Consider the following 23,502-nt stretch of genomic DNA (forward strand, 5'->3'; position numbering starts at 1 on the left):
TGGCGCTAAACGACCCTGCCTCCAATGATGGTTGAGCTATAATTGTTTCCCAAACAACAGATACGACAAAATTAATTAATTAAATAATACCTAGCTATTTGATGGAGTGAAGTACATAGCACGTGGTCCTCCGAAACAAGGCACGAACTGAATAACTTAGAAGTCAGGGTAGGATCCTCCTTGGGGACGAAAAGGCCGTTTTGCTGCCAAACCCCAGACATTCGACTCAGGTTTTAGTTCATCCTATCAACCCAATATGAACTACTGCGGCCTGTCATCTGTCATGGAAGCAACTATGTTATTATGTATTACCCTGAATTGGAAAGATCAACAACCAGGTGAATTTTAGTATAATAGTAGCCTGCCTAAAAGGGGGAGCGCGAGAATCAGGAAGGAAGGAAGGAAGGAAACATGGCAACCCTTGCAGAAACTTTCATTCCATCTCGAACTTCATAATACGGACTTCCCGGAGTACGCACTCAATTGATATTTTAGGGTGAGCCCCGCCGGCGACTGGAACCCCCCGCAACGACTACCACGCACGCTCTACGCGAAATACAACATTGTATCTTCCTTTGGCCCTTTGGGTGTAATTCGGGGAACGGCACTACTGTACACTACCATATCTGGGGGCCCGGCAACCCATCCCACATTTTCATGATGAATTAATTGTAGCTACTAGGTCTAGTGTAGTAGACTAGGTAGTAACATCGCTTCCAAACCACAATGATGAATACGTTTTAATTTCCCGAACTGATAGCAGCAGTGTGTCCAGCCAGTCTCCAGTGGCCAAGACCAAGTCATACAGCCTGGTGGCCAAGAAAAGCTGCGCCAGGGACCCGACATGTAATGCAGTGAGTGCAACCGTTTCTGATGAGCGCCTCTCAACTTTCTCGGCACCGGCTTGGCGCGGGCGCATGCAGAAGAAGCACACATGCGACAGGATACCATTTCTGTCCAGTAAGAGAGAGCATCATGGAGTGGATGGCCCGCCCCCGTGGCACGCCTCCCCTCAAGCCATACTCCCCGACCCTACCGCCCACACCCAGACAGACAGCTTGGCAGGCTGGAAAAGAGGCAGTCAGGTAAGCATGCATGCATGCAATTCATCTTGATGACGCCGGAGTCTTTTCGTCTTGGCGGTTTTGCTCTCAGGTTTCGGCGATCCAGATCGACCAACCGCTGTCTGGGATCAGAGTGGCCATGTACCGTACCGCGCCGCTCGAACGAATCCCCTTGTCGTGCTCTGGCCAAGTGGCCATCACTGCGGCGTCGTGGGGTCGCTCTTTTCGCCCGTGGACCCCCGAAGAGTTTTGCGTTCCTCATGGGTCGCTCTTGGCAAAAGAAAATTCGTTTGGGGCCAGTAACAATCTCTACGCCAATGTGCTCAACTCCCCAAAGTTGCCTGAAATGGAATACTGATGGCGGGGCCGCCCAGCATGTGCAGCCTAATGGCTGGTGGTGATCTCGACGGGAAGCCTTTCAGGGGACGGCAGCCAAGGCGTGCTTGGCTGCCGTTGCCAATGATAAAAAGTCTTGGTTTCCCTCTCTGGTCTTGGTGATGTTGGACTTCTTTCGACTCATCCCGGAGATCGCTCTCTTCCAGCCTACCTATCTCAGTCTTCCGGTTCATTCCTGTTCCTCTTCACTTCTTTTTGTGTCGCGTGCTTGTGTATACTTTTGCTCACACCGTCACTCTCAAGGGCTGGTCTCTGCTTGGATTTTTTTGTTTAATTTTCAAACCGTATACCAAACACCTACGTCAATTTAGTCCTCCGTGGCAGCAAACCGCAAAAAAGAAAAGAAAAATGTCTGCCTCGCTTTTGTTTGGTCTGAGCATTTTGGCCGCGTCTGTGACGCCGGTTCTATCATCATGTGCCTACGGCACTCACCTGATGCCTAGGGCAGAGGGTGGTGAGGTCAAGGTTGGCAAGTTCGGATATGCCGGTGCTATTGTAAGTTGAACTAGTTTCCTTTTGTTGTTTACATATTTATATTCCTTTTCCGCATCAACCTGGGTCGTTGTTGGAACAAGCGATCTCAAGAACATCCAAGCCTTTGAGCCGTTTACCAAAAGGCTTGGAACTTCTCGGCCTGCAGCGTCATGCGTTTCACCCTTGCCACCATCACAGTGATACTCAGTGGCGGCAACCTCTTGGCCATTTCATCTATAGCCTCTCTCATCATAAAATCGACATCTTGCTAACATCATGCCCTTCACTCTTAACAGGCGCCTGCCAACTGGGTTGCTCTTGACCCTGTTGCCAACGCTGCCTGCAACACTGGTACCAGGCAGAGCCCCATCTCCATGACCACCGGAAACTTCCAGATCGTCCAGGCCTCCGAGGTTCAGCTGGACATTCCCGACTTCCCCGCCACAGAGTTTGAGAACTTGGGCACCACGGTTGAGGTACGTAAATGCAGATTACAAGGAGCAATGCAAGATGAATTCCCAAACAGACAAGCTAATGCGGAATTACGGATTTTAAGGTCATCGCCAAGGGTGGTAAGATGAGTGTTGCTGGTGTGAACTACGACCTTCAGCAGTTCCACTTCCACCTTCCTTCGGAGCACTTGGACAACGGCACGAGCATGGCCATGGAGATGCACATGGTTTGGCAGTCCGCCGCCAAGGAGATTGCTGTCATTGGAATGTACATTGACATTGAGGGCAACCCTGCCGCCGCCCCCGCCGCTGCTGCTCCGGCGCCCGCCCAGCCTGCCCGCCGCCATGCTCGTCACCTTGAGGCTCGTGAGGGCGCCGCCGCCCCCGCTGCTGCTGAGCCTGCTGCCGCCGTCCCCGCAATGCAGCAGATGGGCGAGACCGCCAGGATTGCCGCTGCTCCTGTCAAGTCCAACCTTCTGGCCACAATCATGCCCGAGGTCTCCAAGATCGCCACTCCCGGTACCAAGACCGAGACGCCGCCGCTGGTCATGTCTGAGCTTGTTCAGCAAATCAAGTCGGGCTCTTTTCAGAGCTACTCGGGCTCCCTGACCACCCCTCCCTGCAGCGAGGGTGTCCGCTGGCTCGTGTCGACCCAGAAGCTCGCCATCTCGGCCCAGAACTTCTTCGCCATGCGCAACGTCATCGGCTTCAACGCTCGCTTTGCCCAGAACAGCCCCGGCCAGCCTAACCTGATGTCCCTTGCCACTGCGGCTGCCGGTGCTTCTGCCCCCGCTGCCCCGGCTGCTCCGGCCGCTGAAGGTGCCAAGCAAAAGCAGCAGCTGACCGAGGCTGAGAAGGCAGCAAAGAAGGCTCAAAAGGCAGCCAAGAAGGCTGGCAAGGCCAACAATGCTACTGCCCCGGCAGCTCCCCCTGCTGTGCCTGCTGCTGTTGCTGGTGCCATCCTTGGTTCCACCTCTGTGTAAATATGAGCATACAGTATTGTGGAAGAGAGCTACACAACATCAAAGATATCCTAAAAAAACAAAACACTTGCAGATCGCGCCTCCTAGATAATATTGCTTATCAAAGAGCCAATGAAAGAAAAATGTTGACTTGCAATCCCAGAGGGTGGTTTTTATTGTTTTTTTTTGTCTTTTTGCTGGCTAGATATATGCAGGATTTGTACATATGGTGATCACTTTCATAGCGGGTTTGATTTTCTTTGTATTTTTTTTATGCTAGAGATACTCCGTTTAGTTTTTGAATATAGAACTATAAGTAAATGCATATATAGAAACTATTCTTGGTGGAATAGTGAACAAGCTCGACCGCGTTAACTTTTGCAAACTGTGAGTTTGGTACTGCCGCTCATGGTCATTTCTTCAACCGCCTTTCTAGTGGAATGAAATGTCTTCGAGATGTGCAGCTATAGTACTGCAGACAGAAGTGATGTATTTTACACTCTATGTACGACACATTGATCTGCATGATCTTCTCTTCAGTAGACCTGCGTGACGAGTTGTTAGAAATATAGGCTTTGTAGGCGTCTTGAGTCCAATACCAGGATGTTTCTACTGGAACACTACCCGACACACGGTTTCAAGACAACTCAGCAAGGGAAAATGGTGCACAGGCGGGGAGAGGGTGGGGGTAGAAGGGTCCGTATCATATTGTCTCAAGCGAGTGACGAACAAAAGAAAAAAAAAGCATGAAAGAAAGCCTGGTGGGATGAAAGAGTGACAGAAAAGATGTATCAAAGCTTTTGAAATGTCTTATTAATTGTCCCCATTCATGCGTTTTTCTTACCAGACATTTCATTGTCCTGTTTGTTTTCGGTTCATCCATCATATTTAAGTTTTGTGTGTAGAGAGTTCCATTTCTAGATTTCTGCTTGAATATATTCATATACACAATCTTCTTTTCATCATGTTGTATACACCTTTTTTGCTTAGTAATTTTCTCATATCATCAGCCTTGGGCGCGCATATAAAACCATGGTCTAGGTTGAAATGCCAAGGATCGGGGATAGAGAAAGGGAGAACCGGTATTGGGTTGGGCGGCGGAACAGGCGAGAAAAGGAGAGTTCTACTACTGTACTGTAGATAGGACGGAATTTTTTGATGGATATGGGCGGCTCGGATGGGTATCCGTCCCTTGGCGGTTGGTTTGATGTTGTGACGAGCTGCGCCTCAACGAAAAAGAGATGTTGCCGACTTGGCGGTCCAAGTGAATTGCCCCTGGACTGCCCTGCAGTTTGGGGTGAATAGTGGATGATGTATTGAGGCCGCCCCATAAAAATAAGGCTGAAACTGATCAGTTCGAGATGCCGGACGGGCTCTAATAATCTATTTAGTTTACTTTTCCAAATCAAACGCATCACAACCTTAGCTGAGGAGAATTGGCACAAATCACCCGTTGGACCCTGTACTGCGAATATTTATTACGAGCCTCAACTTTATATGCTTTCCAACTCAGGGCGTTTGTAGTTATCTTCTTTTTCTTTTTTTTTCTTTTGCGAGAGGGAGAGCGAGGTACAAAAAGCCACACAATTATCAATCATTGTGAACTCCATATGATGACGTGAGAAGCTACCCCACCCCACCTATTCTTTTTTATTCCAGAATGCACACTGGGACCCAGTGCCGGAGCTTCCCCGCAGGAAAACACAGCCGCCATTAGGTCTACTGTAGTCCTACCTTACCTCTCAATAGATTAAGGTAACTTTTAGGCAGACATGGATATGACGCCACCGCGTCACAGCCAACTCGGTTTTGTTATCTCGAGCATCCGTAACATCACCCAATCGAATCCGCCAGTGGGGTGACCTCAAAATCCATAGAATGGAAAGGAGGGAGAAAACAAAACCTAAGACAGAATCTTACCTAAAATAAAACAAGGAAAAAAATAATAATACCCAAACCCCATGGCTGCGTCAAACCCCCTCAGTCCGGACGCCATCGTGCAGTCCATGGCCGACGCCCTGCCGACGCACCAAAAGGACGACACAACCTCGGACCTCAGCGGCAGCTATGAGGCCCTTGCGCTCTTCACACATGCCTGCTTGGTGAACCTGGGATTCCGGCTGATCGGTCTAAGCGAAGACCGCAAGAACGAGTCCGAGTGCCAGGAGCTGGCCCCGCGCCTGCCCGCGGCCTGGAACGCCTCGTTCAACGCCTACTCGTTCGTCTACGCCCACACCCAGTCCGCCATGACCTTCACCCTCAAGGTCGACCGCATGGGCCAGCGCGCCGAGGTGCGCGGCATCGCCAGCGACACGGACCGCGTCGTGCGCGTCGATGTCGCTCCCCGGGATTACGTCTCGTCCGCCGCCCTGCCCGTGCGCATATCGCTGCTCAACGACGGCACCGCCGAGGACAGGTCCGACCTGCCCGACAAGCTGCGCGCCGTCTTCATCTCGAGCGAGCGCATCGCCGATCTCGCCTCGCTCGTCAAGGTCTCCATAGTCCAGCGCCTCGTCCCAGGCCTCGACAAGCCCGGATACCAGGAGGACCCGGACGACCGCGCCGCCGAGGACGATGCACGCCGCCCGCAGAGGGAAGCCGGGCCCGCGAACCCAAATCCCGCCAGGGGACCAGCGCAGCCTCGCAACCCGGGCCTGCCGGACCCTGCACGCCCGTATCCCTTTGATGACCCGCTTGCAGCCCCGCCCCAGCCCCGTCGGCCGGTTGCCGACTTCCCGCCCCCAGATTTTGAAGATGAGTATGAGATAAATCGACCGCATGGCCGCGGCCCCCTGGCTGGGATGGGTGATGGCCGGTCTCCGTTCAACATTGGCCACGACGACCTCCACCCGCCCGGCCTGGGCCCCTACGACCCTCTGCGGCCCTCTTTCGCCGGCGGCCTACCACGGCCTGGCGGCGGCAGTTTTGGCGGAGGCGGTATGCATCCCACATTTGACGATCCGCTCTTTGCTGGTGGTCCCCGTGGTGGTCCCGGCGAGGGCCGAAGGTTCGACCCGCAAGTACCGCCGGGAGCAAGATACGATCCTGTAGGCCCTGGTGATGATCCATTCGGCGGAAGGAGAGGCAATATGGGCCCGTTTGGAGGTGGCGGAAGAGGTAGCGGAGGCTCTCCTTTTGGAGGTGGAGGTGGATTTGGATTCGGTGGTGATATAATTTGAAGTGACCATAAAAGGTCGAGGACGACTAGTATGGAATGGACAATGCAAGCTGCCTCACTACTCCCCTCTTGTTGCCGTCTAACATTTTTGTACTTGTTTGTGTGAAATAATCAAAAAAGTAATCTTTTCATCATGTGTATCTTTATAATTTGTAAAGTGAACTTTCTTCGTCATCTCTCACGGTTTAGCAATGGCGATTTATGAACAGTATTTCTTATATTTACGGGCTGGCTGTACTCTTTTGTCCGTCCACACCAATCTTTTGTAGCATTCGTCTCTTACCACGCTCAACCGAAAATAAAGGGGCAAGCTCAAAATGTTCCCACCTAGAACACCCATCTTTAGAACTAGATATATCATCATCTATCCATAGCATTCGTCATCCATTCACATTAAGCATCTCAGTCAACTGCGTGTGAGTCAGTGACATCACAAGCGGCCGTTTTCACTCGTAGCCATACCACACTGAGTCTCTAAAATCATCATAGCCGGTCACTGTGCTGCGAGTTCGTTGAGCTTGCCTTTTTCCTCCTCGTTGAGCTGCGTGTACCAGTCAGTGAAGCCACCAATATTCTCGCGAGCTGCTCGCATGAAGAAGTCGGTCAGGTACGCCTGTGTCTCATCGTCTCGAGCACGGTTGCCACCGCCCTCAAAGTATGACATGAGGTCATTCTTGGTCGAACCCAGGCCGAGGTCCAGCACATCAGGCTCATCCTCCCAGCCCTCGTCACCGTCGTCCTCGTCCAGCTCCGCCAGCTTGGCCGCTTGTGCTGCCGCCGTAGCGGCCTCCTGCTTGCCTGACGCAAACAGGAGTTCGTCTATAAGCACCTTCAGGATCTTGAGCGAAGCCGGGATCATAGTATATTGGTCAGGCGCTGCAGTCAAGCATGAAGGGTCAGCACTATTCACGTCGAAAATATTAATGGCTCGTGGGCCAAAATTGGTCGTACTTTGCTTGGATCGTGACCTCGTCACAATTTTACTGCTGGACTGGTCAATGATAAGGTCTCCCTTGACCATCGTCTGAGCTACCCTCGGATCGTTCAAAGAGTAGAGCTTTGACAGGGCAATGACGCTGCACACAATGTTAGCATAGTCGTTAGACAACAGTCAAATCTTCGCTCGGTGTGCCAAATCTGAATCCTTACTTTTGCCGAATCTCATCAAACCCGGCGAAGAACGTCGAGTTCTCCAACCATTTACTCAAGACCACCTGCAGTCCATTCTGCCCTCCGATCTCGATACCACTTAGGAACTGAACGACATCGGCTGCGCCAGCAAGCGAAAGGCGGGCGAAAACGAGAATGAGTGACTGAATAAATTGAGCTGCGCTGGCAGATGCAAGCCTTGTGGCGACAGCCTGCAGTAACTTGAGAAGATAGGGACCAAGGCGCTCTTGGCCGGCTTTTTCCACCAGCTCTGCAGCGAGGCCACCGACCTCCGAGGCTGCGTTGTCCTCGATGCCGGGGCCGAGAAGCCTGTCGATTATGTAAAGACACACTTCGAGGCCAAAGCACTTGGACTGCTCGTCCTGCCAACCAAATACTTGGTGATGGTCGTGCATGACCATGTACTTGACGGCTTCGGCAGCAGGCCTTAGAATTTCACCCTCGTCAGACTCCATCAAGATCTTGTTCAGTTTGGGCAGGAGCTGAGCGACGATTCCGGCTGGCAGAGGCTCAACTCCCGACTCCAGAAGCACGGCGATGAGTTCCGCGGCAAGCTAAATAAAGGTAGTTTGATTGTCAATAACATCGATTTCATGTGCTATATTCGCTAGAATGGATGGACCTACAGTAATAAGCGGTTCATTCTGTGCTATCTCTCCGTAATTCAAAGCTCCGGTCAAGGTGGGCAGCACCCGTGTGCAGAGAGTGGCATACGTAGCCGAGTCAGATGCCAACTCCTGAACGATCTCCTCAAAGACTTCATTCACAAGCATGGTAACTTGATAGTTCTGGGCACCGTGCTGTGCAACCAGGAACAGCAAGTCGAGAGACTTGATATCGGGAGCAAGAACAACCCTGCGGTTGATGCTGATAGCAGCACGGAGCGACTCGGTAAGGGCCACAAGTAAGTCGTCCGCATCCTCAATGTCTTGCAAGTCTTTGCCGTTGAGGAAAGACTCAATGGCTCCCAGTATGTGTAGCTGGCGGTCACCTGGGACAACTCCTGAACGAACATAGTTCTCAAGCGCTTTGATACACGCAACTTGAACCAGTTCTGATGGGTCTGATCGGATGGCGTTGATTGTAGGGTCCAGCAAAGCCAATGCGGGCGGGAAGCCCTTGGCTATTGTGCCAGAAACCAAGTAGCCGCGTGCTTGCAGAAGCGGCTGCTCGGCCCTGCTGATAGCGTAGTTCACAAGCTCCAAATAGCCTTGCAGGATCGGTTGAGGGATTTCCTTGTTGCACTCTTGCATATCTGTGGCCAACATGGTGAAGAGATATAATGCCGCCTCCTGTGACCTCCAGTCATTGCTGTCGGTACTGAATACCGTTTTCGTATTAGTGTAGAGCCCCTCGAGCGTAGGCTGGGCTAGCCATTCGCCAAGCTTAATCAGAAAGTCGCCGCATGCTGTTCTTGCCGTGTAGTTGGCTGTTATAGAGCCTTCCTCGGCAAGATATAAGGAGACGTCGATATCCCAAAGTTGTTCCTCCTCGTGCGGGATCCGGGCAAACGACACTATAAGCTTGATCATATCCAGAATCCAAGGTGTGCTTTGGGCACCCAGTTCCTTTTGAACCGGGGCTGCCCGCATGCACTGGTTCAAGAAGTCAAGCTCCTCCAGGACCAAAAAGTCCAATGTGTATGGAAGACCGTCAGCATCTTCAAGACGGCCCTGGGTATCATTTTCGAGGTATTGCGAGGTATAAGGGACCTGAAGCCTGGTGAGCTCCTCCCAGATGATCTGAAAGAAGGCAAGGCTGTGCGGCAACAGGAGAGACGGAAACACCATCTTGATCTTGATCAGGGTTCTTGCAACCTGAAGCTTCAAAGCAACCGGGCCTCTCCAAACATCAGGTTGCTGGCCATTGGCCGAGACTCCTTCGGGTAGCGGCGTCTTTAGGACTTGTTGGAAGAATGGAAGCCATCCACCCAGCGCCTCCTCTGCGAATCCCTTAACCTCCTTGGGGTGATCATCCTTAACCATATCGAGGAGGTCGAAGCACGTTCGGAAGACGGACACGGCAAGTGATCGGAGCAGACCGTTTCTTTGCTCGTTCAACGCAACCTGGTAGACAGCACTGACAATATCACGAGCCATAGTGAAAAATTGGTCTTCGCTCAAGTTCTCCTCCACGAAGTCGTTGAGTACTTTCAGAGCACCGTGAAGCTGGTTGTCGGAGCCAGTAGGCATGACGCTCAAAAGGGTAGGGACAAGAGCCGGCCATCGTTCGGGGAAATCGACGTTGGCGATTTTGCTCACGACATAACTGTTCTCGCGCGAGCGCAGTCGCCAGGTTAGCGAATAACATTCCACAAGCGGTTGGAGAACCATGAATATGTCCACTCACCTGACCGAAGCCTTGACCTTCCGCTCGCTGTCATCGCTTATCGCAAGCTCCAACAACTTTGGACGCAGCTCGTCCTTGATGTGATCTGGAATTGGAATACGGGGACTGCTGTCATCGTCATCATCATCGTTATCTTCGCTCCAATTGCGTTCGATGAACTTGCGTAGGGTGATAAGAGCTGCTTGACGGATCTCGATGGAGACGGAGGCGTGGGCGGCGACGTTGGCCAGAGACAGGGCGAATGCTGGGTTGGCCTGTGCCTGTCTAAGTTCGAGTTCAGCTTGCTTCCTGACACCTTCGTCAGCAAGCTGAGTGTTGCCCAGCAGGCCCATGAGTTGGTCCTCCATGGCGGGCGGCTGCTGTGCTAGCAAGGAAAGTTTTGTCGTGCGTGAAGGAAGAGCAACGAAGCGGCGGAGGAGGGGTTAGTTGGTTCAACGAATTAAACAAACGTTGAATTCGATTGGCCGGCTTCCCCTTACAACAATGATAGAATAGAGAATGGAGGTAAGGAAACGAAAAGACTCAAATAAGAATGCGCCAAAATACCACCAAGCTTTCAAAGTCTAACGGCGTCGGAGCCGATGCTGAACACCACCAAAGATTTTCTTTCTGCTGCACAATGAAGGCGGTCTCGTCGCAGTGCACGCACGCGCTCCAGCGGTTGGGCAGCTCTGAACTGCGGCCAAGCTAAAGAGCAACGGAATTACCCCGCCATCGTCACGTGCTTTCGTGTCAAGTTCTCGCGTTTGTCTTTCTCGATTGGCGCTTGCCACGTAAAAGTTGGAAGCGGCACCACCAGGCATACCAGAAATAAGAAATATAAAAATACTCATGGATTAAAAAAAGAGAAACAGTTTAGAGGGAATTCTACGAAGAACAAAAAGCCAAGTTGATTTAGCTGGATGAGAATGGAATTATGCGCGCCACCATCGGTGCCAGGGGCCAGGAGTAGGAGCCCATCACCATCCAGGCCTGGCTCACCAACTGCGAGCGAGCCATCCTTGCCTTTACCACAAGCATACACTTTGATGAGCTCCTTCAACTCCTTCTTGACAGTCGCGATCCACAACATTCTCTACTACCGGGGCATCTATCCGCAGCGGACCTTCATGTCCGTCCGCGCCTTCAACCTCCCCGTGCATCAGAACCGCCACCCTGCCGTGTGCAGCTGGGTTCACGATGCCGTCGACGCCGCGATAGCTCAGATTGCTGATGGCGCCGCCCAGCGGATTGGTATCGTAATCCATGCTCCTCCAGTCAAGCCTCTTCCTGCCAAAACCAGGACGGACAAGGCTGCTGCCGCTCCCGCCAACACCACCACCACGCCGGGCCAGAAATCCGGAACAAAGCCCCCCCCTGGAACCATGGGCCCTCCTCCACTGCCGGCAAAGAGAGCTATTGCCATATCAACTGGCAAGGTCTCACGACCGGCCACTCAGCCCTCGCCTGCCACGACCAGAGCGGCGCAGACCACCATATCAGCAACCAGCCCTGCCACTACCAAGACGACCCCTGGGGCGGACAAAGACTCGTCGAGGCCTGCCAAGCCTCCTCCGCCAAAGCCTGGGGCCGTGCTCGAGCGCTGGATGTTTGACGTTTCCGAGTTCCCCGCCTGGCCTGGCGGGGCTGAGGCTCTGCTAAACTTTGGCGTAGACGATCCCAAGAAGAAGCCCGACAAGAAGAAGAAGGGCGATGCAAAGGAAGGCGACGGGGACGGTGGCCGATCTGCTGAGGGAGCCGATGGTGGCGACGGCGAAGAGGATGACGAGGATGAAGACTCCGAGTCCGGCGAGGAGGCAGCTGAATTCACCGACAGCGATGAAGAGCAAGAAAACGACGAAGAGGGCGACCAAGAGCAACGGCCGGCCTCTGATAGAGAACTAGAGCTGGCAGCTGTGGCACCAGAAGACGAGATAAACTGGGTTGACGTCAATGAACACCTTCGCGGGGCCGTCAAGCGCCTAGCAAATACTGGCGAGCAGCTTGCACGTCTACCTGAGGGCTGCACCTTCACCATTGCCGTCGAGTTGCGGGATAATGCTCGCCCACCACTCAAGGTTCGTCACGAAAGCTCCACCACTCAAATCATCCGCGTAAGCTAACCTGAAAACTTCCAGCACCCCCAAGCCTGGATCCCAACGCAGTCAAAGTCGCAGCCGCCAGCAAAGAAAAGGCTTAAGCATAGCCAAGATGTTGGTGCTGCCAGAACAACGGCTGTTCGCTCTGTTGAAGCCGGACCCCTTTTCTTTGAGTGTTGGGTAGAAGAAAGCAAGGCCAAGTTGCTCGAATCCACTCAAAACCTGGTTTCTAAGTCAAAGTCCCCATGAGAGAGGAGCCATAACGTCAAAACTCCGTCATATGATCGAGAAAGTAAGCGAGTAGTGAATGGTCCAATCAGTCACTATCAAACGCTGTATTCCCTAGTATAGAAACTACTAGCTGGATATGCACACTAAGGCAGATATGCTATGTAAGAGTAAAAAGGCCATATTAGGTACAGGCCTTTGAGAATATAACCAACCTAGAGTACACAGCCGACCACAAACAGGTCTGGCTCTTGTCGTCCCACACAGAAAGCCATGAGAAGCCTAGAACGCCGAACCTAAAACATTGCCTCGTGAGTAAACTCCTTCGCACATAACAAGGTATCATCACTTAAAGTTGAAAAGAAAAGAACAAAATCTCCCACGGCGACGTCCACCTCAGCTCTCACCACCTTTTAGCAAGGTTCTCAAGCTGACAATATCTCTGCGCAGCCGTGCGTTCTCCTTCTTAACGCGAGCAGTCTCTTCACTTTGCTCCTTGAGTTTTGCCACTAACTCTTCCTTGTCCTCGCGACCCTTGCCCTTCAACGCCTTGACGATCTTGCCCAGCTCCGAGTTGAACTTTTCGTAGAGCAGCTCGTTCTCCGCCATTGATTCTTTGTACAGCTGGTCGATGCCTCGCACCTTTGCCTCGTTGGCCTTCATTGTCGTCTCCATGTCGCGCTCAATGGCCGCATGGCGCTGCAAGGACTCGGTTGTTGCGTGATAAAGGCGTTCTTCTAGCGCTCTTATGCTGGCCTGTAGCCTGCGCACCTCCACGGACGTGGTATCTTTCCGAGGTGGCATGGAACCGTTCACTCGAGCCATATCCTCAGTTATGCGGGACAGCTCTGACTGCAGCGAGGCGTCGACATCATCGACAGCCTTCTTTTCGGACTGCAGGCGCTCGCGAAGCTTCTGAGGCGACTGGAGTCTTAGCTTTTGTGTCGATGTCGGCCTGGTCGGGCTGGTCTGGGAACGGCCCAGCAAATCAGGCCGACCTAACTCAGGATTGCGCGTTATTCTCAGCGTGGGAATCTGGGAAGTCGACATGCTCTTAGAATGCGATGGCTTTTCCAGAGGCGGTGAGGTAAGCGATGCCTTCAGCCCCAGCCCTAAGCCCACCACGGGATCTGCAAAGTTCTCCTTTTGACGTGGCGACATTACTCCCCCTTGTAGAGCCCGAGGGCTCACTGGTATCTTTGAAGGAGTGGGCAGTTTTGTTGTCGAATTGAACTTTTCCGAAGTCTGCTTGTTAATGCGCAGTGGCAATGGAGGAGCGTCTTCCAGGCTTGCGGCTGCCATCAGACTCTTCAGATCTGACAGTGAGCTTCGCCTCTTGATTTTGAGCGGCCTCTCCGGTATGGTCTCAACTTCTGGCTCCCCAATCGTCTCCAAACGGTGCGAGCTGGCGGGTCTCGTCATGATGTCGTCAAAGGCACCAGCAACTGGTGGTCTGTCGCGGGAGCCAGGGCGCCGCAGCCTGTTAGGGGAGGGCATCCCCATGTCGATTGACCTGGCCCGGCCTGCCGAGGCCTTTGATAGGCTGGAACTCTCTCCAGTCGCCGGATGCCTACCATGCTTGCTCAGACTCCTCCACATAGAGGGACGCTCAGAGTCCTTGCTGCTGCTGTTTTGTCGCAACAGGGTATCGAAACCCAGTTTCCGCCGAAGCGATGAGGTATTTGATGTCAAGGATCCCGTCGCCGACTTCTGGCCTCTCGTCATTGAGTTCATAGACTCATACGCCGAGCCGCGAAAGCCCGGGTTGGATCCAAATCCAATTTCCTCGAAAATCCGATCACAATCTTCTACCAAACGATCGAGGAGGTTGATGTAGACGTTGGGATTGCCGTCGAGAGCGAGCACCTCGGCAAAAGCCACCGTTAGAGCCCCTCGGTCGCCGTCGTTGGCGCATCCATCCAGCAGGTCTGCGAGCAGCTTGATCAGCGCCGTGAAGGCCCTGCGGTTCTGCGGGGCCATGTCAGCAAAGAGATAGTTCACAAAGTCTGCAAAGTCTCCCGGCACCCTCCTTGCGGCTCGCTCTTGTAGTGCGTCTAGGGCCTGGACCGTCATAATCGGCCCCATTTGGTCGCGCCAGGCAATGCGCGTGAATTTCTCAAACGCGGCAAATATTACTTCGGATGGGAGGTCCGCTGAAGCGTCCCAGTCAAACGGTGATTCTATCAACCGGTTGTATAGATCGTTTATCGACAGTTCATCCGCAGAAGATCTGTTCAAGAGTGTTCTCCCAACAAACTGTCCTTTTCTCGACTGTAAAACAGCCACGTACCCGGTAAAGGTCTGTTCAAGCCGTACCAGTGGGTTCTCTGGTCGGTCCTCATCGGTTTTGATAGCATCCTTATCCCTGATTGAGCCACTTAAAGAGGTGATTTCATGCCGACTTGTCGACGAGCTATTAGAACGGCTTAATACCGGCGGGAATAGGCTGGAGCTGGAAGCGTTCAGAAGTTGTGGTTTCTGCAATTTCGATGTGCCGAAAGATTCTCCAGATATCGATGAACCCCCCAAGAAGCTAGATAAGAGCTTCACCGGTGAGGAAGCTAAGAATGATCTTGTCTTCTCCGCTCTCGATGACAGGTTCAGCCCGCGCAGCGTTTTTGTGTAGTATGATACCAACGCTGTGGCCAAGAAGTGGTTCCCGACGTTAAACTGCTGGCTCAATAGCTGAATAACTGTTTCCCCAGAAAGCGTTTGTTAGCATATCGACAGGTGGTCGAGAAATCACGTTATGGTGCCTTACTTCGTCTTGAGACCATCGGCAAGAAGTCCTCCAGCGCCACATCATCTGTAAACCGCTTGCCATTGAGCCCCAGGGTATTCATGCTGACTTTGCTCTTTGCGTCTCTGAACTTGACCTCTATCAGTATCTCGACGCCGTAATGTCCTACGGGCGCTGATTTCGTCCCTTTATCTGTGTCGAGAACGATGCGAATGGGAGCTGGTTCCCTCCGCCCCTCGATGAGCTGATCAGCGCCCTCTTGGAAAACGGCTGCATGCAGTCCGAGGTTGTTGTCGGGCATCCTGACAGATCGTAGTGTCCACGTTGGGTCTTCCCTTTCCTTTTCGGGGAAGCGAGCTTCTATCCTGGACTTGACAATATCTTCGCTCCATCGTGACGCCTTGGCCTCAAACTGTTCCTGGAGGAGAAAGCAACGCGATGTTACGGCTTTGCCGCTGGCATAACCCCCGGCATGCGAGCCTTTCATCTCTTGTGTTGACGTCATCCAGATCATGCGATTATCTGCTGATTCTGTGAATCGAACATCTGCTATGCTGTGCCATCCAGCAAATGCAATTTCATAGTATCCAGGGCCCCCTGCTGCGTTCGTCATGGAGGCGAGTAGTCCCGCAGGAGAGGGCTTGTCAACCTCACGAATCAAGTCGCGGCCTTTCAATGTTGAATTTGGCTTCTTCTTCAGCATCACGATGCAGTCGGAGAAGACGAGAAAGATGCCAGCACGATCCTGTAAAGAGGCCTCTGTGCAGTTATTGTAGGGCGGGGCGAGCTCAAGAAAGTCGGTTGCCATTATCAACCTCCCCTGTGGCTCTAGATCGATAGGCCAGCTCTCAACCAAATTTCGGAGGCGATGCGTGACAGGTGGTTTGTCCTGCAGTGGTTCGTCCATGGAGCAGATATTCGTGATTATGTCTCGTGCGCGAAGCATGAGCTGTAAAGCAGGGTGTGTGATGGGCAAGGAGCCTATTATTTGATCAATAAACAGACTATAGCGCGGCAGCCTTTGCACCGGCTCGATAAGGATCGAGCGGACAGCCTGCTCGCCAGTCTGTGTTACACGTTGCCGGAAACTCGACTCCTTATCGAGGAAGGAATTAAGTAGCTGTGGAAAGTTTTGACTGGCGCGAATATACTCCTGATAGCAATCGGTGAATTTCGGAAACCATTCCAGGAACGTTCGCGCCATGGCGAGAGCCCCGCTGGGATCTTTGACCCGGATCGAGCCTCCAGCTCGTGAGTTCATGGATGTGTTCTCGGCGTCGTTAATTGCATCTTCCTCCGTATCGTCCATGACCTTTCGCAGTGCTTGCATGAAACCTGTGTTGATCTGGAGGATGCGTTCGGCGGAGCGCGGAAAAAGCCGGTCAATCTCATCCTCGGTAGGGCTCAGACTCTCGGTAGACCGGTTCTTTGCGCGATGTCTAAAGTCGTCGGCAATGTGGTTGACCAGCTCATTCAGCTTGACCACGTATCGCTCCTCCGTATCCACCAGCTCGCCCATCTTCATCCGCAGTTCAATCTTTTGATCTTTGGTATAGGACCTCCCCCGGTTGAGCGAGCTAGGTTTCGAAGGGGCGCGTCGGAGCTTGGACGTGGGCAAGAAGACAGGTTCTCCAAAAAGCTTAACCAAAGGCGTGTACATTCCATATTGGCGCAAAGTTGGATCCAGAATATCATCCTCGTCCTCAGGCACATCCTCCAGATCGTCTGGGTTGAGTGGAATTATTGCACCGGGGGGTAGCACAAGGTCGACGTCGACGTTGTTCACATGCTGGGTCTGGAAGGCCGCCTGGAATATCTGTATGGTATCGGCGGTGTTTTCCGCCTTCGCCATTGCCTTGGCCAGATCGGCGGCATGCTGTTCATTAAAAAGTGCCGGGGCGGACCCAGGCCGGCGACCTCGAGTCGTAGGGTATTGGTTCTTAAGATGAGACTTGACCGACTGCGGCAGCTCGGTGAAGTATTTAAAGATACCAAAGGCAAGTCCCCGGCAGATCTCGTCGCCCTGGAACTCGCGAGGTAGGTAGTTGACGGCGGCATAGAAGGGAGAATTAGGTGAGATGGTAATACGAGGGTAGGATTGCACGCCGGCTGGACTACAGACGTGGATCTGGAGTCGCGAGCTGTTGAGGGTATAGTTTGCGGTCGTCGAGGGGCCGTGAAAGACGAGGACAGGCAGGTGGCCGAGCAACGGATCGCTGGTATAATAAAGAGTAACATGCTCTGGCGAGAGAGCCAGCTCGTCAGTAACACGGACCATGGTCGGTTATTGGGCCGCTCGCATGGTCGATCTGCGATATTGGCAGGCTTGGCCCAACTAGAAGAGGCGATGGATGGGTCGTATCGCCAGGTCAAGCACTCGATAGATGTGAGTATGCGCCTGATTAGATTGGTAATGACTGTGGCACGAGCAGGACGGTCCGGAGACGAGGACGGGACTCGAGATGAGGCGCCTCAAGTAGACATTATGTTTTTCTCTGCGGCCGGATAAAGGGGTTCCGTAGCCGTTGAAGTCAAGGAGCGACAAGGGCAGCAGTGCGACTCGGTGGCGGCGATTTGGGTGGTTGGGTATCGACGGTGGTGTATTTGGTGAGACTTTGATGTGCGTGCGTAAAGAAGGTGGTTGATAGGTTTGTGTTTACGGCGACGGTCACCAAGAGAGGGGACTGTGCGCGCGACAGGCGGGTCTTTGGGTAAACAATAAGATGCGCTAGCAAGCCTAGATCGCGGAGAGCATCAAGCTACCACAAGGCCTGCGTAAGGAAGACGGAGAAATGATGTCGTTTTTCTGCTGCTGAGGCACAATTTGGTCCTTTTGGGGGAGCAAAACTAAAAACGGGCGCCCTTGATTGCAGGTTTCTAGCACTGTGACAAGGGCCCCAGACATTGAGAAGCCTCAATCTTGTCTTGTTTTAGGCGGTCAAGGGCGGTCAAGCTGAGATCGCGGGAGGGAGCGAACCCACCCACAGCTGCGCGTGTTTCGGTCCGCACGCGTTTGGCGTAAACAAAAAACAAGGCGATTCGGCGAATCGGGATGCACAATTAAGCAGCACTTGGTAACCCCTGTCTGCAACTACCCCGCCATTTATGTCGCCCACTTATACAACCCAACGTCACCAAAAAAGCTGCAGCCCAGCTTTCATACCGACCACATCGTATTTATTCAAGATTTCCATGCGAGTATGTCCACATCCGATCCGAGTTGGCGAGACAACAGCAAACATGTAACTAACAAGTAATTTGAGCTCCTCTTACTCGCCCGCTTCGACCACGTTTGAAGAAGCAAAGAAATGCTGTTGTTAACTCACCTTTTGCGACTTGACATTTTTGCGCAATTTTCCTAAAAGTGAGAGATAAACTTGCAAAAGCCACTACAGATCAAGACATGTCCAGCCAAACCAACAAAGGAATTCCATTTTCTCATGGGCGCGATGGTGTTGGGTACAAACTACTTGAGCTTCCTCCAGAACTTGTTACGCTTTTGGAGGGCGAGAATCCACTGTCGTAGGTCTTTTTTTTTTTTTTTTTTTTCTTTTTTTTCTTTTTTTTTTCCTCCTCTCTCCCCTTCTCCGTATCCCTTGGCGTCCCGCGTCCCACAACATATCCCCAACGACAGTTCCCGAAGCGCAACCTGTCAGCTGTACATTACCCAGTGAGAGTCTGAAGAAAAGTGATTTGGAAAGCTCAAAGCTTACCTGTCAAAAATCCCAGGCTGAAACTGAAGTCTTCACCAGCAGCTGCCCTACTTGAAGCAGACGGCAAAACCTACTCGCTGAGACAAAAGAACACATCCAACGCTCTCATTATTCTCCGGCCTGTGGATGAAATTGCTCAAGACTCCAATGCCACCTCGGGTGTATGCACGGAAACGGGTATGCGTGCGATAGCCAGCGTGCACGAGACTGTTGAGCTTTTGCCGGAAAATGGACCAGTCCCAGCGGCAGCCAAGCCCAAAGGTAAATGGCATGAAAAATTTGGCCGGACCAGGTAGTCTCTGTTTACCATGGGGCACATGATCTTACGGCGTACAAGGCTGTGTCCATATGAGACCCAGTAATCGAGAAGGATCAAGCACAAAAGTGTACTATTTGATTTGCCTTGGGGTGCTTGTTATAAACCCCGCTCGATGTGTCTCATAGAATACTACAACTGAATCTCGCCAATACGTAGCGATCGCTTGTTAAACGTCAAAGCCATGTCTTCCATGCCTTCCACATGCCATCCATATCAACCCATCTCGCCCAATCTCCACTCGAGTCATCCCATGTCGAAACAGAACGCTTAGGTACAACATGAATATACCCCATATAAAGGGACGGGAGGAGCAAAATCACTCTACATTGTGAGGAGGCACTGTGTTCTGGTAAACCCCGCTAAGATTCATCAAGTTTCCCAGCGCCAACTAGTCAGCGTTTAACAGACCAAGTGATCATTACTTCAGTGATTGCTCTGAGCCCTGAAGGGTTTTATTCTCCGTATATACCCTCGGTTTTGGTATTTTACTTCTACCTTTCTCACCGCTGAGACTCTGTCGAGGCCATCGTCATACGGCAGATTAGGCGTCGATATCGTAGAAATGACACTCAGTGGTATGTCACCGGATGACGAAACCTGACATTCTCTGCTAAAGGCTGGGTCTGCTATCGTACTGACAGTTTTGTCGACCTATTATTGATATCTTCTTTTTCCCCCATCAGCGGATTCAGTGGTAAGTTTAGTGTTGAACGGAGTTCTATGGAAACTCTGGTCCCGGCAGAAACATATGAGGGCAACAGGCCTGCTTGTTATGTTTGCTCACGATGGTCAGTTCCTGCGTCGAGGTCGATCGGGTTTTGCTTAGAACCGAGCCTAGATGATGCCTCATTTTGCTGACCATGTTGACCAAAGATGGGTAAGCCCTGCGCTAGTAGGGATTGGCCTGGTATATGGAATGCGTCCATCTTAGGGACCAGTGACTGGTCTTGTTGATCAGGCCACTGTTGTTGTTGTTGATGTACTTCCAAGTCTTCGGCGCCGGGAGTATGCTGAGAGTAGTTCCATTTCCAACCTAAACCTTGCCTTGGTGCCATCTGGTTGTCAATAGGGTTGGGGCCTGGTATAGCCTGCCATCGCGACTGGAGATCGAACGCAGCGCCATAGTGCTGGAGTGCCGCTGGCGCTGGTTGTGGTATAGGCATAGCTGGGAGGACTCCGTAATTTTGAAAAGCCCATGGATGGAACACAAGTTGTTCATTTTGCCCTTGTGGAATTGGTGGATAGATCTGGAGCTGCTGATCAGGAGCATTCCGGGCTGGGAGAGGCTGTGCGAGCTGCAATGGCAGAGCTGGCACAATCGACTGTCGTGCTGGAAATGACGCTCCCAAGGCCAAGTTCGGGTTTAAAGGCTGCTGAACCGAGTGAGGGATTGTGTGGGCGATGACTCTTTGCTGATGGGCGCCTCCGTTGCGCTGTAAATTTCGTTGCTGAGCTTCTAGGCGTCCCTGTTCCCATCTTCGTCTTTGCTCTGCAAATACGGCAGGAGCGGCCAAGAGTTAGCACTGGCGCGTCAGATGCAGGGAAAGCAAGCATAGCAAGGTAGATTACAAAGGATTTATTCTTTGCTTCTAGATGTTTTGCCGAGCCGATTGTGTGTAAAGCACTAACCTTCAAACCTGGCCCGGCGTTCAAGCTGGAGAGCATCGACTCCATGGCGTTGAAGACCCAGCGCGAACTTTCGTTTCTTCTCTTCTTCATCCAGCTGGAAGGAGAACTTTATCTTGAGCACATCGCTATCTAGTTGCGGGTTTGCGACGATGGCAGCCTGGCGAGCCAGCTCCTCGGCTGCTGAGACTTCATCCTCATGCCGTTTCTCAACACTTTGATCGAATAAAGGACAGTTTCCAGGCTTGCCACCGTGGGCCCTACTGTCAAAATGATCATACAGGCACGATTTGTGACAAACATAACATTGCACGTTGCCGCAACTCGGCTTGGTACATGTCATCTTGTTACAGCCAAGCTCCTTGATGAATGGCGTCTTGCCTGTGAATATGTTAGTATAAAGCTTGAGATTTATCCGGGAAAGGTAGTCATGAAACTACTTACATTTGTTGCAATTACGAATCATTGCTGCAGACATCGCCTCTTCGATGGCATGCCGAGCCGAGATACTATCGTCTTTAGCATTATCGTCTGCCGCCTCTGCGCAGGTCTTGGGTATGTGAGTCTCGAGCCGACAACTCCGACAGCTGGTAATTCCGCAATCGGGATTTCTGCAGCGAAACTCTTTATCCAGCTCGACGGGAGGATATTCTTCCGCATACGGACAGAACGGGCATGTCTCCAGGTTTTCGAGCCCTGCACTGCGGATAGCCTCATCTTGTTCGAGCCTCTCCAAGGCAAATCGAAGCTTGCTGTCAAGCTGCAAGATCTGAGTTCTGGAAAATCCCATGCGGCAATCTCCATCCATGGACATGCATTCAATTTTGAATTTATTGAGCCCTACTAGCCTTTCCGCCTCAGATGTGAAGCATCGCCGACAAAAGAACTATGTGCACAAACATGTAAGCAAGGGACACGCGTATAGCTCTGGCTAGGCTCACAGCCGAAAGGGGAACATACGTGCGGCTCTAGGCTGTTGCAGTATACCATTCGATTGCTCGCGAACTCCTCAAAGCAACATCCACATTCAGAGGCCGATCCTGTGGCTTTGGCGAGGACAAAATTGTCTTGTTCATCCTGCACAAGCTTTTGTCCCTGATCAAGTCGGTTTGAGGCGTCCATTTTGGCCTGATCAACACTAATGGCAGCCAGGAGTTCCTCCAATACTTCCCTTTCTTCTCCGACAGCTGAGGAGAATGCGTTTTTCAGATCTTTGTCCGGTTTCTTGACGCTTTTCTTTAATATGAAATCAAGTTTTCCCGCATCAGGCTCCCTCAGAAGCTTCTGTACGGCCAAGGAGGTTTTGAATGTGCTGTGATCGTTCAGCATAAACAAAGAATCCAGCGTCCTGACCTTTACCTGGGGGAAGCCTTTCTTGAGTGCATTCTTTCTGCAAAGTACCATGTCAGCATTGGTAACATGGGTCATGACAGCAGGGCTTGTCCGGGAATGGGAGCCTACGCAGTAGTTTCGTATGCCTTGGTCAGGCATTTATCGCGATATTTCTGTCCAGAGAATCTTTTGCCCACTTGTTCGCCGACATCCTCGCTGCTTGGTGACCGCTTGCGCTTCTGCCGTTGCCGTGCCCTTTTGGGATACGATTTGCCATCCTCAAGCAAGTCAGCTATAAGAGCAATGACAAGTTCGGCATTATAGGCGTGCGTCTCGGAAATGGTGCTGAGCCAGTCTTGATCAGCATCCGGAAAGATGCCGAGGACCGTCGATTCGCAGGCGTCTTTGGCTTCATCTGAGATGCTACTTGGTGCTTGGCAAGCAACTTGTGACTGAGACATGGTGGGTGACGCCATGGTAGATTGCAATTGCAAGGTCAAGCAAGCCCTTGCCAGCGTGACGCTTGCAGTTGGTATCAGATACCAGGTAAAGCTACCTCGGTACCCATCCGGCAAAAAGTGACCGAAGTAAGTTGGAAGGCGAGACCAAGTTGACGTGAGTAAAAAGTGACGGGAGATTGATCGGGTGTCTGAATATTTACCAGCGAATTTTGGGGTTGTGTACAAAACCAGCTCGTTTGCCGCCGGCTTGGGTGGAATCGCTGCAAGAGGGTCGGAAAGATCCGATTATTAGCAGATGAACGCAGCTGCTGGGGCGAATAATTATGTGCGAAGGGGTCCAGATTATGGAAAAGCAAACATTGCCACGATCAGATTGTGGGTAGACGATAGTGGCAGATCTGAAAGGGTAGACCTGGGGAGGTGGTGCGCCAACGCCTGGTTTTCTTTTGGAATTGGCAGGCGAGATGTTCCGAATTGGGAAAGGCAGGCAAACTTGATCGACTAAACATATATGCGATCAGCTGGATACATGGGTGCCTAGGTAGGTAGGGTACACTACCTACTTAGGCATGCGCGTACCCAAGTGAAGTAGGTAGGTCGATAAGGAAGCCTGGTTGGGGTGTGTTTGATATGATCAAAGAGGAGGCGGAAGAAATGAGAAATGTTACGAAAAAAAACCGCCCTGCAGTAGATCGACGGGAGGCAACAGTGACATGCCTTATGCTGATCCTGATGAAGAGGCAACAAGTAAGTATCAAGGGGGTACTGGGCGAAAGAAATCAAAAGAAATGGCCGAGTGGTATACTTGCCAGATTTGGTCATCGACTTTCGCTTTGACGCTACCCTGGCGCAAAAACAATCTTGGCGATTCACAGTATTTATTAATGGATGGGTTGCCGAAAAAAAGAGTGTAACAAGTTCGTGGTACCCGCGCCAGTAAAACACAATAGAAATTGGCGG

The 23,502-nt window shown here is 51.9% G+C and overlaps 9 protein-coding genes across 10 annotated transcripts; 5 read left to right on the top strand and 4 right to left on the bottom strand.

Moving 5' to 3' along the window:
- Nucleotides 1-1,095: 1,095 nt before the first annotated feature.
- On the top strand, nucleotides 1,096-1,422 carry MGG_11166 (uncharacterized protein; the record flags this gene model as incomplete). Its single annotated transcript, XM_003714634.1, has 1 exon — nucleotides 1,096-1,422. The coding sequence occupies one exon, from the start codon at nucleotides 1,096-1,098 to the stop codon at nucleotides 1,420-1,422; it is 327 nt and encodes a 108-aa protein (XP_003714682.1).
- Nucleotides 1,423-1,808: 386 nt separating this feature from the next.
- MGG_01692 (uncharacterized protein) lies at nucleotides 1,809-3,369 on the top strand (the record flags this gene model as incomplete). Its single annotated transcript, XM_003714635.1, has 3 exons — nucleotides 1,809-1,955; nucleotides 2,231-2,410; nucleotides 2,491-3,369. 3 exons carry the CDS (start codon nucleotides 1,809-1,811, stop codon nucleotides 3,367-3,369), a joined length of 1,206 nt encoding a protein of 401 aa, XP_003714683.1.
- A 1,738-nt stretch (nucleotides 3,370-5,107) lies between these two features.
- On the top strand, nucleotides 5,108-6,913 carry MGG_01693 (uncharacterized protein). Its single transcript, XM_003714636.1, has one exon. It carries the CDS (start codon nucleotides 5,310-5,312, stop codon nucleotides 6,525-6,527), a length of 1,218 nt encoding a protein of 405 aa, XP_003714684.1. The 5' UTR covers nucleotides 5,108-5,309; the 3' UTR covers nucleotides 6,528-6,913.
- MGG_11165 (uncharacterized protein) lies at nucleotides 6,700-10,693 on the bottom strand. The gene is made up of 5 exons (XM_003714637.1): nucleotides 10,046-10,693; nucleotides 8,323-9,964; nucleotides 7,676-8,250; nucleotides 7,478-7,602; nucleotides 6,700-7,402 (listed from the first exon to the last, which is right to left on the bottom strand). The coding sequence occupies exons 1-5, from the start codon at nucleotides 10,390-10,392 to the stop codon at nucleotides 7,020-7,022; spliced, it is 3,072 nt and encodes a 1,023-aa protein (XP_003714685.1). The 5' UTR covers nucleotides 10,393-10,693; the 3' UTR covers nucleotides 6,700-7,019.
- Nucleotides 10,694-10,840: 147 nt separating this feature from the next.
- On the top strand, nucleotides 10,841-12,666 carry MGG_01694 (uncharacterized protein). Its single transcript, XM_003714638.1, has 2 exons — nucleotides 10,841-12,102; nucleotides 12,163-12,666. Exons 1-2 carry the CDS (start codon nucleotides 10,948-10,950, stop codon nucleotides 12,370-12,372), a joined length of 1,365 nt encoding a protein of 454 aa, XP_003714686.1. The 5' UTR covers nucleotides 10,841-10,947; the 3' UTR covers nucleotides 12,373-12,666.
- Nucleotides 12,444-17,964, bottom strand: MGG_01695 (uncharacterized protein). The gene is made up of 2 exons (XM_003714639.1): nucleotides 15,113-17,964; nucleotides 12,444-15,044 (listed from the first exon to the last, which is right to left on the bottom strand). Exons 1-2 carry the CDS (start codon nucleotides 17,367-17,369, stop codon nucleotides 12,748-12,750), a joined length of 4,554 nt encoding a protein of 1,517 aa, XP_003714687.1. The 5' UTR covers nucleotides 17,370-17,964; the 3' UTR covers nucleotides 12,444-12,747.
- Nucleotides 17,965-18,212: 248 nt separating this feature from the next.
- Nucleotides 18,213-19,393, top strand: MGG_01696. Of its 2 annotated transcripts, XM_003714640.1 has the most exons (3): nucleotides 18,213-18,289; nucleotides 18,390-18,613; nucleotides 18,821-19,393. In XM_003714640.1, exons 2-3 carry the CDS (start codon nucleotides 18,495-18,497, stop codon nucleotides 19,098-19,100), a joined length of 399 nt encoding a protein of 132 aa, XP_003714688.1. In that variant the 5' UTR covers nucleotides 18,213-18,289; nucleotides 18,390-18,494; the 3' UTR covers nucleotides 19,101-19,393. The 2 variants fall into 2 exon arrangements, with proteins under 2 accessions (XP_003714688.1, XP_003714689.1); XM_003714641.1 differs by lacking the exon at nucleotides 18,213-18,289 and having other exon boundaries at nucleotides 18,313-18,613.
- Nucleotides 19,394-19,882: 489 nt separating this feature from the next.
- MGG_15755 (uncharacterized protein) lies at nucleotides 19,883-21,985 on the bottom strand. Its single transcript, XM_003714642.1, has 4 exons — nucleotides 21,710-21,985; nucleotides 21,194-21,635; nucleotides 20,753-21,130; nucleotides 19,883-20,612 (listed from the first exon to the last, which is right to left on the bottom strand). The coding sequence occupies exons 1-4, from the start codon at nucleotides 21,869-21,871 to the stop codon at nucleotides 19,894-19,896; spliced, it is 1,701 nt and encodes a 566-aa protein (XP_003714690.1). The 5' UTR covers nucleotides 21,872-21,985; the 3' UTR covers nucleotides 19,883-19,893.
- A 221-nt stretch (nucleotides 21,986-22,206) lies between these two features.
- Nucleotides 22,207-22,542, bottom strand: MGG_15756 (uncharacterized protein; the record flags this gene model as incomplete). The annotated part of the gene is made up of 1 exon (XM_003714643.1): nucleotides 22,207-22,542. One exon carries the CDS (start codon nucleotides 22,540-22,542, stop codon nucleotides 22,207-22,209), a length of 336 nt encoding a protein of 111 aa, XP_003714691.1.
- Between the last annotated feature and the right edge of the window lie 960 nt (nucleotides 22,543-23,502).

The sequence above is a fragment of the Pyricularia oryzae genome, chromosome 2 (genome assembly GCF_000002495.2).
Source record: "Pyricularia oryzae 70-15 chromosome 2, whole genome shotgun sequence".
NCBI lineage: Eukaryota > Fungi > Ascomycota > Sordariomycetes > Magnaporthales > Pyriculariaceae > Pyricularia > Pyricularia oryzae.

Excerpts from the sequence above, each read along its gene's own strand:
- MGG_01693 (XM_003714636.1), top strand. The coding sequence starts at position 5,310 with ATGGCTGCGTCAAACCCCCTCAGTCCGGACGCCATCGTGCAGTCCATG.
- MGG_11165 (XM_003714637.1), bottom strand. The coding sequence starts at position 10,392 with ATGGAGGACCAACTCATGGGCCTGCTGGGCAACACTCAGCTTGCTGAC. Across the intron at positions 8,251-8,322 it reads AGAATGAACCGCTTATTACT|CTTGCCGCGGAACTCATCGC; the intron begins GTAGGTCCATCC and ends ACCTTTATTTAG. Across the intron at positions 7,603-7,675 it reads TTTGATGAGATTCGGCAAAA|CGTCATTGCCCTGTCAAAGC; the intron begins GTAAGGATTCAG and ends CATTGTGTGCAG.
- MGG_01694 (XM_003714638.1), top strand. The coding sequence starts at position 10,948 with ATGAGAATGGAATTATGCGCGCCACCATCGGTGCCAGGGGCCAGGAGT. Across the intron at positions 12,103-12,162 it reads ATGCTCGCCCACCACTCAAG|CACCCCCAAGCCTGGATCCC; the intron begins GTTCGTCACGAA and ends GAAAACTTCCAG.
- MGG_01695 (XM_003714639.1), bottom strand. The coding sequence starts at position 17,369 with ATGGTCCGTGTTACTGACGAGCTGGCTCTCTCGCCAGAGCATGTTACT. Across the intron at positions 15,045-15,112 it reads GCCGATGGTCTCAAGACGAA|TTATTCAGCTATTGAGCCAG; the intron begins GTAAGGCACCAT and ends CTGGGGAAACAG.
- MGG_01696 (XM_003714640.1), top strand. The coding sequence starts at position 18,495 with ATGTCCAGCCAAACCAACAAAGGAATTCCATTTTCTCATGGGCGCGAT. Across the intron at positions 18,614-18,820 it reads GAGGGCGAGAATCCACTGTC|GCTGAAACTGAAGTCTTCAC; the intron begins GTAGGTCTTTTT and ends CAAAAATCCCAG.
- MGG_15755 (XM_003714642.1), bottom strand. The coding sequence starts at position 21,871 with ATGGACGCCTCAAACCGACTTGATCAGGGACAAAAGCTTGTGCAGGAT. Across the intron at positions 21,636-21,709 it reads GCAACAGCCTAGAGCCGCAC|TTCTTTTGTCGGCGATGCTT; the intron begins GTATGTTCCCCT and ends TTGTGCACATAG. Across the intron at positions 20,613-20,752 it reads ACGCCGGGCCAGGTTTGAAG|AGCAAAGACGAAGATGGGAA; the intron begins GTTAGTGCTTTA and ends CCGTATTTGCAG.